The 14,215-nt window shown below is 36.2% G+C and overlaps 1 protein-coding gene across 7 annotated transcripts in view; it reads left to right on the forward strand.

Annotated features, from left to right (window-relative positions):
- USP37 (ubiquitin specific peptidase 37) overlaps positions 1-14,215 on the forward strand; it is an 81,898-nt gene that overhangs the window by 1,716 nt on the left and 65,967 nt on the right. For 3 of the 7 annotated variants that reach the window (XM_032402276.1, XM_032402327.1, XM_032402319.1), the window contains exons 2-4: positions 3,418-3,558; positions 8,820-9,043; positions 12,417-12,588. In XM_032402276.1, the coding sequence (XP_032258167.1) occupies positions 8,888-9,043; positions 12,417-12,588 (328 nt within the window). In that variant the 5' untranslated portion in view covers positions 3,418-3,558; positions 8,820-8,887. Of the gene's footprint in view, positions 1-956; positions 3,559-8,011; positions 9,044-12,416; positions 12,589-14,215 lie in introns of those variants that run through there. The other 4 variants (XM_032402294.1, XM_032402286.1, XM_032402310.1 and 1 more) reach the window with 4 other exon arrangements.

The raw sequence follows: 14,215 nt of genomic DNA on the forward strand, positions 1-14,215 counted from the left end.
CATGACCGGAGCCAAAGGCAGCCACTTAATGACTGAGCCACCCAGGCGCCCATGCCATGTATTTTTAAGTTCTATTTATTCTACATCCAATACAGTTGATCCTTGAATAGCTCAAGGGTTAGGGGCACGGACCCCTTCCAGTTGAAAATCCACATATAACTTTTGACTCTTCTCAAATCTAACTACTAATAGCCTACTGTTGGCTGGAATACTAATAACATAAATAGTTACTTAATGCGTAATCTGTGCTATGTGTATTTCACGCTGTGTTCTTAGAATAAAGTAAGTTAGACAAAAGAAGTGTTACTAAGAAAATACTAAGAAAGAGAAAGTACATTTACAGTACTGTGTTTATTGAAAAAAATCATGTATATGTAATTCCATGCATTTCAAACCCATGTTGTTCAAGGGTCATCTGTACGTCTGAATGTATTTCTGTACATCTTCAGTATCACTTTTCGAGTTCAAGCCACAATCTTCTTTCACCCGGACTTAATGTCACTGGTCCCTATATTCTCATCTGTAAAATGGGAATAATAATCACCTTACTTGATTGTTATGAGGATTAAATGGCACATGGCACACAGTAAATAGCCAGTGGGCTTAATTGTTATTGTAATTGTTATAAGCTGAATCACTTCAATATTCTTTTGTCTGCCCTGTTTTCTTCATTCTTCTTTTACTCTCCTCCCCAAACCCAAACAAACTATATCACTTCTCCATTCAACAGTAACATGTTATTTCTCTGCTTAAAACTCTTCAGTGATGGGGCACCTGGGTGGCTCAGTCGTTAAGCGTCTGCCTTCAGCTCAGGTCCTGATCCCAGGGTCTTGGGATCGGGCTCCCTGCTCAGCAGGGAGTCTGCTTCTCTCTCTCCCACTCGCCCTGCTTGTGTTCCCTCTCTCGCTGTCTCTCTCTGTCAAATAAATAAATAAATAATCTAAAAAAAAAAAAAAACCAGAAAACTCCTCGGGGGATTTCCCATCACTAAACTAATGTTTATTACATTTAGGGTAAAATTCAAAATACTTACTGTGGTCTACAGGATTCTACATGACTTGATTCTTCCCGGCTTCACTAGCTTCATCTTGCTCCAGCCTCCTCTTGCTCACTGAACTCTAGCTACACTGCTTTTCATTTCCTTAGTCACACCAAGTTATTTTCCAGCTACAGGGCCTTTGCACATGCTGACTGTTCCAGCATGACCATCCCCAATTAACTCATTCTTTAATATTAGCTTAACCTTTGCCTCTGCTCTCTACCCCCAAATCTTAAATCAGATACTCTATTAAAATGTCTTGTCATGCCCTGTACTTTATATTTGTATCATTTTTTAGAACTTGTAATTATATATTGTGTGATTATTCAAAGCCTGGCTCCTGCTAGAATATATGCTAGTAGCTCTTTCATTTTTATTTCTCAAGAATTTGTTAAGTGAATAAGTAAACTGGAGCTTGTTTTAGGAACCATCATGTCTTTTGGAAGCACTAGTTTAAATCTTGTCATCTGATGACAAGCACCTTTCACTCTTCAGACAAAGGACGCAAAAGAAAAAAAACCCAAGAGTTTTCCGGCTATGGATGATTTTACTCATTCTTAGGTCATAAAAATCATTCAGATTTTAGACTCTGAATTGAAGATAAACTTTATCTAGGTCGATTTCTCATTTTTAGTCATATACTAATTTTATCTCCGTGCATTTGTTTTATGGATCTTTTTAGGAGAGAAAGCTCTTAGAAATCAGAGCAGTGGTTTATATATTTTGACAACAGGTTAAACTATGAGCATAGTGAGGATGAGGTTTTCAAAAAATAAATGAAAATTCCACATTTAAGTTATTGGTGGATGTGGAAAATATTAAAATTTAATAATTTGTGTATATAGAACAGGATTTGTGTTGAAAAATAGGAAATAAATATAGGAAGTATATGAGTGCCAAACACAGAAAGGCATTTGGATTTATTTTATGTGTAGTGATGAGCTGTTAAAAATGTTGGGAGAACGTTTCAGTTAAGCAGGATGAAAACATTCTAGAGATATGCTGTACGACATGGTACCTATAGTTAACAATACCGTATTGTACACTTAAGGTTTTGTTAAGAGGACAGATCTCCTATTAAGTATTTTTACCATAGTAAAATAAAATTTAAAAAAATGGGGATGAATTGTCTTCAGTAACAAGTATTTAGCACTTACTAAATGCTTGTATTTTGTTGTAGTACAAAAGAAATAAGGTTCCTGCCCCACCCCTCACTTAGGAGAAAGTAAGTAGACGGATAGTGCACACTTCACTTGGTAAGAGATAGAGTAGTTCTTTAGAAAGGGTATGGTAGGGTACAGGATTCATTGGATAGAAACATCCTGAGAGAATGGAGACTGGAAAGTGATTGTTGCTGCAAAGTCATTGATGAGGATGCAATGTGGTAGTGGTTAAAAACGTGGATTCTGGTGTTAGACTTAGTTTTGTCTCTTAATGAGTCTGTAACCATGGATAAATTAACTTAATCTTTCTAAGCCTCAGTTTCCTCATCTGTAAAATAAAGATAATAATCCCTGTCTTATAAGATTATTGGGAAAATTAAATGAAATAATGCATGCATGGTGCTTAACACTATGCTTAGTAAATAATCGCATAATAAACATTAGGTGGGAGTGATGGCAAAATGAGTTTCTGAATCAGGGTAGCAGCTATGAAGAGGCTAGGTTTTAGATGAATGAGAATGAGGGTAAAGCTGTTGCTAAATTTTTTTTTTGCCTGAATGATGGTGGAAGAAAAATGTAGACAAGTCTGGAAGCCTCCAATAACGAGGGCATGGACTATATCATCTTCATGTTTGTATTCTTTCCACAGTGCTATCAAATTAAAGTAGCTCAGTCATTTTTTTACTAAGTGAACAAATGAGTTTAAAGTTGATATTATAGCATTCAAGAGGGCAGTGAAAGATGTTTGGTTAGAACTTCAGGGAAAGCTGAGGCTTAGCCTAAATTTGAGAAACAAACCCATAAAGAAAAGTAAAAACAAATTTACCTTTTGAAATTTGTATCAACACATCATGGAAATGGTATCTTAAGACTTAAGACATTATGTAACAATGTTTATAAAGTCAACAAAGAATATACTCTTTTTCACTGTCTTCTTAGTTTCAAAATGTAGCAGGGATAAATACACCCAAGAACACAAATGGATAAGGTACAGGCCTGAAGTCCCTCATTTTGCACAGCAAATATATACCTAAAGCTTATTGATTGTGTGTATGTGTGTGTATCTTAAGCATTATATTTTAAATGTTTTCAGTAAGGTAGTTTGTAGTTTTTAAATAATCAAAAAGAGTTCATCTTTGTTGTATAAACGATTGCTTTTTTTTTTAATTTTGTAAATTGGATTCTTTTAAAAAGGCACACTTATATTTTCTTTAGCTGAGTTGATGGCTTCCGGAGAACTGGCATAGCTGCAAAATATGAGTAGTTCCCCAAGAAGAGTGCATTGCCTTTGGCACAAGGATCAGAATAAAGGTGAATTGTTATTACCTAGGGTTTTTCAGTAAAAGTCACTGAAAAGTAAGTAATGTTTCTATATTGGATGTATGTTTCCAAGAGTATGCAAATTGGCGAGAATTAACAGTTTTCTTTCTTCTATTTTGTAGTAATGGTTTTGTTTTAGCATGCTTGCTCTACCACAGAACACCCCCTAGATAAGGATGTTTTCAGAGCAATACCTAAAATAATGTGTATTTAAATAACTGTACAGGGTACGGAAACATTTTTGTCAGTATTATTGATTGAGCTTTCATAGAATGCTCAAAGTTGAACAGTAATTTTAATAATTGTGAAAAAAGTTAGGGACCTACTTAAAGAATAATTTGATTTTGTTATACCTTGTCTTAATAATTTTGCTTTGATAGGGAATTAGCATTATAGAGTTCAAATAAACCTTCTCATTGTCCTAGGTTCATAGAAAGTTTAACTGTTACCACTGGATCATGCTACATACTGAAAAAGAAACTTAGTTTTTTTTCTGTTAACGGAATAGGGCAAACCTTGATAGTATAATGAATGTACAAAAGTAGATATAGTTAATTTATTTAGTGCAAGAGCCAGGAATGGACTAAATTAAGGGATTAAGAAGAAGTTTTGTTGGTTCTACAAATTTTATGTCCTGTACCTTTTAGGGTTTTTTTTTCCCCTTGGAGGAAAGAAAGGTTGCTAGTAGAAATGGTTAAGGAAGTGTTCAATATCTGAAGTAAAATTTCATACACTTAAAACTTAGCATCAAGGGGCGCCTGGGTGGCTCAGGTGGTTAAGCAATAGCCTTCGGCTTGGGTCATGATCTCAGGGTCCTGGGATCGAGCCCCGCATCAGGCTCCCTGCTGGGCGAGAAGCCTGCTTCTCCTTTCCCATGCCCCCAGCTTGTGTTCCCTCTCTCGCTGTCTCTATGTCAGATAAATAAATAAAATTTTTAAAAAAAAGAAACAACTTAGCATCAAAACGTTTGAGAATTTGGGGTGCCTGGGTGGCTCAAATGGTTAAGCGTCTGCCTTCAGCTCAGGTCATGATCCCAGGGCCCTGGGATCAAGCCCCACATTGGGCTCCCTGCTCAGCGGGGAGTCTGCTTCTTCCTCTCCCTCTATTGTTCCCCCTTCTTTTGCTCTCTGTCAAATAAATAAATAAAATCTTAAAAAAAAATAATGTTTGAGAATTGTACAGAGAAATTGTATATAGAAACAGAAGTAACCAGGGATGCTTGGGTGGCTCAGTTGGTTAAGCATCTGCCTTTGGCTCAGGTCATGATCCCGTGGTCCTGGGATCAAGTCCCACATCAGGCTCTTTGCTCAGCAGGGAGCCTGCTTCTCTCTCTGCCTGTTCTGCCTGCCACTGCCCTCTGCTTATGCTTTCTCTCGCTCTAAAAAAAAAAAAAAACCCAGAAGTAACCAATAAAAAAAAAATTTTTTTAAGATTTTATTTATTTGAGAGAGTGAGTGAGAGAAGGAGTAGGGGGAGGGTCAGAGGAAGAGGGAGAAGCAGACTCCCCGCTGAGCAGGGAGCCAGACGTGGAGCTCTATCCTGGGACTCTTGGATCATGACCTGAGCCGAAGGGAGACGCTTAACCGACTGAGCCACCCAGGAGCCCTAAAATTTTTTATTTCTCATGTGCTTTAGTGAACTTTGAAATCTTCACCTCCAATTTTGTTAAATAATGTAATTTTTTAAAAGATATGTTTTGTTCGAGGAATTTAAGGTGACGTTTACTTACTTTTGGTCTGTAAAGAAAACACTAAGATAACGGAGTTTTGTATTCTCTCTTAATTTGGTACCCTGACCCGTAATGACATATAAGGAAAGGTGAGGGAATTTGGTAGAACTCTTAAAGTGGAGTTTCTTCATTGAGCAATGAATAATAGGAATCCCACTTTAAGCAAGTTTACTAATGTTTTTGTTTTAATGCATTCTGTAACTGCATATTCTTGTTCTTCCACAAATGATTTTTCTCATTGAATTTTTTTTTAAAGATTTTATTTATTTATTTGACAGAGTGAGCAAAAAAGCAGGGGGAGCGGCAGAGGGAGAGGGAGAAGCAGGCTCCCTGCTGAGCAGGGAGCCGGATGTGGAGCTCTGTCCCAGGATTCTGGGATCATGACCTGAGCTGAAGACAGACGCTTAACTGACTGAGCCACACAGGCACCCCTCTCTTACTGAATTTTGATAAGATATGAGGACAACTTTGCATTTAGTAGAGAAATTCAGATGCACATAGGAAAGACTTAGATGCAGTATTCAAAAGATGAGTTACATGTAGTATATGTAGTGATACTTTTATAAAGAGCTTAGTAAAATATAATCTTATATTTAAGAGGGATTTTTGGTTTCAGTATCTGCTGTTGTATATTTTAACAGCAAATTGAATAGAATTGATAGTGCTGATTTCATTATCCTTGAATAATAAGTTTGTTTCTTGTGTGTCAGACACTGTCATAATGGGGACTCAGAGTTTGAAGAACATATTCCCTGTCTTCAAATAGCAAAGTGTAGATAGAGTCAGAGAAGTAAACAGTTTATGATACATTGTTATACTAGAAGTAGGACAGGGTAAGCAGGAGAATATAGAAGCTTGAAACAGTCTCAGTGTGGATATGGGGTGAGAGAAAAAGTGAAAGGTAGCTAGGAAAGCCTTCTTAAAGAAGATGATATCTCAGCTGAGCCTTGATTTTATAGCCAAGAGAAGAAATCAAGGGGGGGTTTTGGGGGATGGGGAGAGTCCATACAAATTCTCCAGAGATAAACCACAGTGCATGCAAAGGTATAGTGGCATGAGAACATAAGGCTTTTGGGGGGAAATTACCTAGTTCAGATGGCTGGATTTGCAGGGCTTGTTGGGGATGGAGAAGTAATTAGGGTCTGGATCATGAAAGGTGTTTATGTCATGTTAATTAGTCTAGATTTTATTGTGAGGGCGGTGGTAGCTATTGAATGATATTAAGGAGGAGAATGATGTGATTTGATCTACAGTTCATTATAATAAAGATGTCTGAAAGGTGTATGGAGGTAGAATTGATGGGACTCTACCATGATCTTCCATTTCCAATCCAATACCAGTAATCATCAAGAGAAATCAAAGATAATTCTTATGTTTCTGGATAGACAACTGGGGTAGGAGAGGGGTCACATATTCTTGGCAGTGTTGAGAGCAGAGTGGAAAAAAGTCTAAGGACACATCCAGACAATGAAGCACCAAATTATTAATTGCAAAAAAAGTATACAAACACACATTGCTCGTCCAAAATTCTGTAGTTACTAGTTTGAGCAGTGCCATGTTAATAGGTCTATAAACAGTAGTGGACTCTGTTACTTTAATGGATTCATATACCTAGCAAATTATCCTATCTAAATCTGGCCAAAGTAGGCATTCAAGAAATTTGATGAAATGAGTGAATAGTAATGGAGGACTTAAAATGCATAATACCTTTTAACTATTCAAAGTGTTTTCACATCTCTTTTTAAATTTTATTCCCAGTTATTTGATGCACAGTACCTAGAGGCCTCAAACTAGGGGGCCCCAGGCTGTATCCTGCCTATAGGTGGGTTTTGTTTGATTTGTAGCTTTTAAAAATAAATTTGAATTCATTGCCCAAAATTTAAAATGGGCAGTTTTACATAAATATTTAGAACTCATTTTCTTGAAAAGGTCAATGATCTGGCAATAACTGGGTTGACTAATTCTACATGGTAAAATTAGTTAGATTTCAGTAGTAGTTTTCATAGCTTGCCTGCTTAAGTCATGTCACCTGCCTGGCCCTTCTAGGCAGTTGAGTTCGACCCCTATTAACAGCTTATTTATCGGAGGTCTTTGGAGAAAGGTGTTGCAGGCAAGGAATAAATTCAGAAAGTAGACACTAATTTCATTCATATTAAAGCTTTTGTCTGTTGGGTGCCTAATGTGTGCTTTTTCACTTAGTTATGCAACACTATGGCATTTGCTATTCCCATTTACGGTTGAGAAAACTAATAGTTAGAAAGGGAAATTATAAATTAGGGACAGCTGGATCCTAATAGGTAGGTCTCCTGTGTTTTTCTTTTGTATGCTACTTTTTTTAAGCTTTTCTAGTTGTTTAGGCAGAGGCAAAGTATGATGATTTTTAATTTCTTAAATTATAAGCAAGAGCCTGTATTAGCAATGTTTTTTATTTTTTTCAAAGATTTTACTTATTTATTTGAGGAGGGGGAAAAGCAGGCTGTCCACTGAGCAGGGAGCCCAATGACAATGTGGGGGCTCAATCCCAGGTCCCTGGGATCAATACCTGAGCCAAAGGCAGACGTGCAACTGACTGAGCCACCCAGGCACCCCTGTATTAGCACTGTTTTTAGAGATTTGAAAAAGGTATAAATAAAATGTTTTAATAATTTTAGGATTGTGCGTATGTTTATATATATGTATATAACACATAACACTACTTTGACGTTCTTTGCTATTATAATTGTATTTACTTGCTGATATTTGGTAAGCTAGTTTGAAGGTCTTAGATATTGATATAAGTAATTTTTAAGTATTTAGAAGTTCATTCAGAAATTTGAATATTTGTCAAAGATAAAATTGGTAAAGATTCTTTCCTCTTTATGGTAATATTAAGCATAAGTGCTAGGTTGTTCTTAGGAAGAGAGGTTTTTTCTGTTTGTTTTGCTTAAAGACTAAATTACTTTCTCAGTATAATTCTGGAAGTTAAATTAATTTGATTATTCTTACAATTTTTTTATTCATTTAATGTCTTCAGTACATGTGGATATGCTTACACTACTGACTGGTAGACGGAGTTGTTTTGTGATATGATTTGATATTTTGGGAAGAACTCCATTCTAAGAAATGGAGTCAGCTGACTGAAAATATTTTTTAATTTACATTTGAAATTCAAGACCCTTTAGCATTCATGAAGGAAGATAAAAGTTGATTATACTGCTGTGGGCAATCACTTTAACAATGGAATCTTTAGTATTCCTGATTGACAGGCCTTTAGTGGCAGCAGTATGTTATTAATGGTGCAAAATTGAAAATTTAAGCACTAACAGGGCATAGATACTGGACATATGTATGGCAAAGAAGGGAACATGTAGAGAAGAAATAAAGGTGGGTAGATTTAGTCACTGACATTCGGTGACATTTAGTTGTCTTTCTTGTGCCTATCAGCTAATCAAGGCCTTTGAGGATGGTTAATAAAAAGTATATTGAAATAGAGAAAAGGACATAACATGGTTTATTAAATGCTCTTTCAAACTCTTAATCACTCTTATCTTAGGAAATTGTGACTTACTATTTTATTTTTCTTCCATAGAATCTGTCAGGTGAAGGTGTATTTTTGCTTTTTAATTTGGCTAGAAGCAATTTATTTTTAAAGAAAGTATGTCTCCTCTGAAGATACATGGTCCTATCAGAATTCGAAGTATGCAGACTGGAATTACAAAATGGAAAGAGGGGTCCTTTGAAATTGTGGAAAAAGAGAATAAAGTCAGCCTAGTAGTTCACTACAACACTGGAGGAATTCCAAGGATATTTCAGGTATTACCATATTTTGATGTGGAATAGATCTTGAAATCACACCCTTTAGTGAATACCTTCCCTGTACCATAGTAAGTGTAATGGTAGCCCTCCTCCTAGATTAACATTTCTTCTTATTTCCAGGACACTAATAGTTTTGTGTGCATATTTTATGAATTATTCAACAGTATCGTTGATGGTGTATAATAAAGAGCAGGAAGTAGTCACCATTATTGAAAAGAAAACTAGGAGGAAGCTGAGAAGAACTGAGTTTAGATACTTCTCTATCAAGCTATTTTAAAAACCACATTAGGATAACTTTAGTTATTCCCTTTTTTTTCCTTATTATATATAATAGATTCATCACTGTGTAGTATTAGCTTTTAGTAGCACTTAGTAGAGTCTTCTAAAACCTAATGCCTCCTTCCTAAATAATCCTGCCAAAGGTTGTGGTATGGGCCATTCAAGGATGATTATTCAAGGTCATTCTTACTGCTGTTTTCTTCTAATTGTAAACTTTTGAAGAATTTCATTATTTTATCACTGCAAAAAAGTTAATTTTGTTTTTACGTCTATACTCTTTATTCTGTGCAGCTAAGAGCTACTCATCTTGATACGATTTGAATTTAAGAAAGCAATATATTTTTCTGCACTTTAAAATTCTGTATTTGTTAATTAGATAATACAAAAGTATAATATTCATTCTGAACTGAAGTACTCTCTTGAATAACAATTTATGAAATTTTATGCTTGAGAACCCTAGAGCTGGGGTAAAATTTCCATTTCTGTTTGCTTTTGAACTGTGAAAATGCTTATAATTTTGTGTATCAGAGATACTCTTAAATAGATTGGAGGTGGTGACATGGGTAATAGAAACAATAGTAGTTTCTGCCACATACATGTATCTACTAATTGCTCATCTCAATGAAAGAAAGATTCCTTCTCAAATAGAGATTTGGTTTCTCAGTCCTCAGCCCAAATTAGCAGTCGGTTAATATTTAAATATTTAAAAAAACATAGTTCTTTAGGAGCATGAGGATTCTGCCTCTAATTCCAGCCTCATCACAGTTCTAGAGCAGTTTCCATTCAGCATTTATTTTGCTAACCACCTACAGATTACTGTGGTGGATACTGTACCAAGGGTTAATAATACAGAGCCGAATGAGATGCTTTTCTTCTCAAACTTAAGCGTAATCAGAAGCATTTTCAGATGTAAAAATATTTCAGAGACACTTGAAGTAACGCAAAGAAGAGAGTGGTTTGTGTCCTGAGCATTTAGAGGATAAATAGGAGTTTGCCAAACAGTGGAGGTAGGGCAGAGGTGATTTCTATCCATGGACAAACACATGCAAGTGTGAATCAACCGTCAGGGAACCAGAAAATTATTTTAAAATAAACAGACAGTAGGGAGTGCGTGGCAGAAGTAGAGGCTGAAGAGCTAGGTAGGAACCAGATCTTGAAGTATCTTATTTGTCATACTAAGGAGCTTAGATTCTAAGGAGTCAAGAATCTCAAGTTCAGATTCATTTAGGGGCTAGGCAGATGACTTTATTTCAAGAGATAGTAGAAGAATAAGGACATATAGGAGGTTATTGTGGGAATTTAGATGAAGAATAAAAGTCCTAATCAAAGGATAAGACAGTAGGAAGAAACAAGAGGAGGAAAGAATAGATTTGAAGAGATTTCAAGATGACTTGACTCATTAGATTTAGGGGGGTGAGAAAGAAAAGACTCGGAGATACCCAAGTTTCTGGGTGGATGGCAGTGCCTTTCATGTCTTGGTAGGGAGCAGAGGGAAAGAATTGGGGTGGGAGGATTAAGAGAAATTAGTTGTTTGAGGTGTCAGGCATTCAGATGTTGGTATCTAATAGGTGTTAGGTAAACAGGACTGGAACTCCCAACAGAGAGGTCTGGACTTAGAGGAAAGATGGAAGGCCTCACCATATGGTAGTTAATAAAATTACGGGGTTGATAGGATTTTCAGTTGTTGAAGACCTCAAGTTCAAGATTATTTGCTCATCTTGTTTGTTTATGAACAAACTTTTCCCCTATGTATTTAACTTTCATTTTTTAAAAAGTGGTGTACTGACTGAAATAGTGGTTTTATGTGATCTCTTTTCTTTTGCATGTTAAGCTCCTTGTTTAAATATTTTGGAAGTTAAACCCTCTGAAACTATTGTGTTTTACAAAATTTTTACTTAAGGACATGAATTTAAGACCTACTTTGAATATATATATATATATACATATATATCATTTAAAATTTGAATATAAGTTAAGTCTGATAAAATTATATTTTCATTCTTATTTAAAAATTGACAAAGATCAATTCTAGTTTAAAAAATATAAAATGCTGTACTTTCTTAATGTTATTCAAAGGATATGTCTTCAGCAAAAGGCAGCTTTTGAAATCTTTGTATATGCCTGCTGAGGGAGCACATTAGAGAATAAAGATGCCTAGTTGGCAAGAATTATTTAGGTAGTAAACTGTAAGATTTAATTTGGTCTTGGAAAAATTTCAGCCAAGAGAAAATAAAAGTTATCACTTCATGATACATACCCAGAATCTGGAAGAGTATAAGACAAATTATTGAACCAGTTCTAGGGAATGGAAGAAGTAAGCTAAAAGAGTTTCCAGAGTGCTCATGATCTTCATGACTGAATGAAAGTTAAATGAGCCTGCTTTTAGATAAAAAAAGAAAGAAAGATGGGGGTGCCCGCTGGCTTAGTGGGTAGAGCATCGGACTCTTGATCTCAAGGCTGTAAGAACCCCATATTGGGAGTAGAGATTACTTAAAAATAGTCTTTAAAAAAATATATATATATGTGTGTTTGTGTGTGTATAAAGGAAAAGATGCTTTCTTACATTGATAAAGGTTTATTTTTATTTGTTTTTGAGAGGTGGAATTCTTTTGCAGATTATAATTTGGATTAATAAATCATCTGAAATTACAGCTACCTAAACCAATTGCCAGATATTTTACAGGCTTAAAAAAGGGGGGCGGGGGAGAAAAAGAAAGCCTCTAGCACAATATGGCTTTCTAAACTAGTGCTAGTGTAACCATCTAGGCTCTGTAAATTGTTAACTCACTAGTTTTTATAGCTTTATAACTGTGCCTGAAAATATGCAATTCCCTACCATAAAATCAGTAGTGCTAGGGTTACTTTGTAAAATAAGTTTTAATAGTAGGTGTTTGCTTTTCCTAAAAGTGAAATCTTTGATTTAAGTGTATCAAGAAATGGGAACTCTTTTTTGGTTGGGGGGAAAATCCCTAAATTAATGCAGGAAAGACTAAGAAATGTAATATAGAAAGTATAAAGTATAACTTACTTTATGATACTTTGTTATCGTACATTTTTAACAGTAACATAATTTTCCTTTTGTATTAAATAGCTAAGTCATAACATTAAAAATGTGGTGCTTCGACCCAGTGGAGCGAAACAAAGCCGCCTAATGTTAACTCTACAGGATAACAGCTTCTTGTCTATTGACAAAGTACCAAGTAAGGATGCAGAGGAAATGAGGTTGTTTCTAGATGCAGTCCATCAAAACAGACTTCATGCAGGTGAGCACTAATCTTCCCAGGGTTTGCCATTAACAGTTATAAAAGAATATTACTAGATAGTAGATCCGTATCACTGATGAATATTGATAGAAAAATCCCCAACAAAATACTGGCAGTGAATTCAACAGTACATTAAAAGGATTATATACCGGGGCACCTGCATGGCTCAGTCAGTTAAGCATCCCACTGTTGGTTTTGGCTCAAGTCATGATCTCAGAGTCATGGGATTGAGCCCCACCCCCACATCAGGCTTGGCATTCAGCATGAGTCTGTTTGTCCCCCTGCCCTCCCTCCCTCGCATGCACACACTCCCTCTCAAATAAATAAATAAAATCTTTAAAAAAGGATTATATACTATGACCAAGTGGGATTTATTTCTGGAATGCAAGGATGGTTCGAGATATGAAAAATCAATGTGATGCACCAAATGAGAGAATGAAGGACAAAAGCCATGTGATCCTCTTCATGCAGAAAAAGCATTTGATAAAATTCAAAACCCTTGGGCGCCTGGGTGGCTCAGTTGGTTAAGCGACTGCCTTCGGCTCAGGTCATGATCCTGGAGTCCCTGGATCGAGTCCCGCATCGGGCTCCCTGCTCGGCGGGGAGTCTGCTTCTCCCTCTGACCCTCCCCCCTCTCATGTGCTTTCTCTCTCATTCTCTCTCTCTCAAATAAAGAAATAAAAAAAAAAAAAAAAAAAAAAAATTCAAAACCCTTTCACAATAAAAACACTCAACAAACTAGGAATAGAAGGAAACTACCTTAACCTAATAAAGGCCGTATATGAAAAGCCCACAGCTATACTCAACAATGAAAAATGGAAAGATTTTCCTTTAAGATAAGGAACAAGGCAAGGATGCCCTCTCCTACTATCCAACATAATACTAGAAGTCCTAGCCAGGGCACTTCGGCAAGAAATAGAAATGAAGTCATCCAAATTAGAAAGGAAGAAGTAGGGGCCCCTGGTTGGCTCAGTCTGGAAAGCATGTGACCCTTGATCTTTGGGTCATGAATTTAAGCCCCACATTGGGTGTAGAAGGGGGAGAGTAAAATTATCTCTATTCTCTGATGATATGATCCTATATGTAGAAAACCCTAAAGATTCCACAAAAGAATATGGCTAGCAGAGGAGGAGGATTTAAATTATAATTGGAAAGAGTTACATTGTTATGTAAATCTTAGATACTTGTCTTTCTCTGTATGAGACCTATTCCGTGGTTTTACTCTTGCTGTGAAGACAGCAAGTACTATAGAAAATCATATACAGTATTATCAGATTCCCCTACCCCTTCTTAATACCCTTTCATTTAAAATGCTTTGATTTGTTTAAATGGTTTTTTTTGTTGTTTTTTTTTTAAGATTTTATTTATTTGACAGAGAGACAGAGAGGGAACACAAGCAGGGGGAGTGGGAGAGGGAGAAGCAGGCTTCCCGCTGAGCAGGGAGCCCGATGTGGGGCTCGATCCCAGGGCCCTGGGATCATGACCTGAGCCGAAGGCAGACGCTTAACGCCTGAGCCACCCAGGCGCCCTGTTTAAATGTTTTAATAGACCTTTTCTTAAGAAATAATCTAGTGCTTAAAATGAGTTTTCCACTATTACTGTTAGTCTCCAGCTCTATTAACATCAA

This window comes from Phoca vitulina, unplaced genomic scaffold (assembly GCF_004348235.1).
Source record: "Phoca vitulina isolate PV1807 unplaced genomic scaffold, GSC_HSeal_1.0 scaffold1, whole genome shotgun sequence".
NCBI classification, from domain to species: domain Eukaryota; kingdom Metazoa; phylum Chordata; class Mammalia; order Carnivora; family Phocidae; genus Phoca; species Phoca vitulina.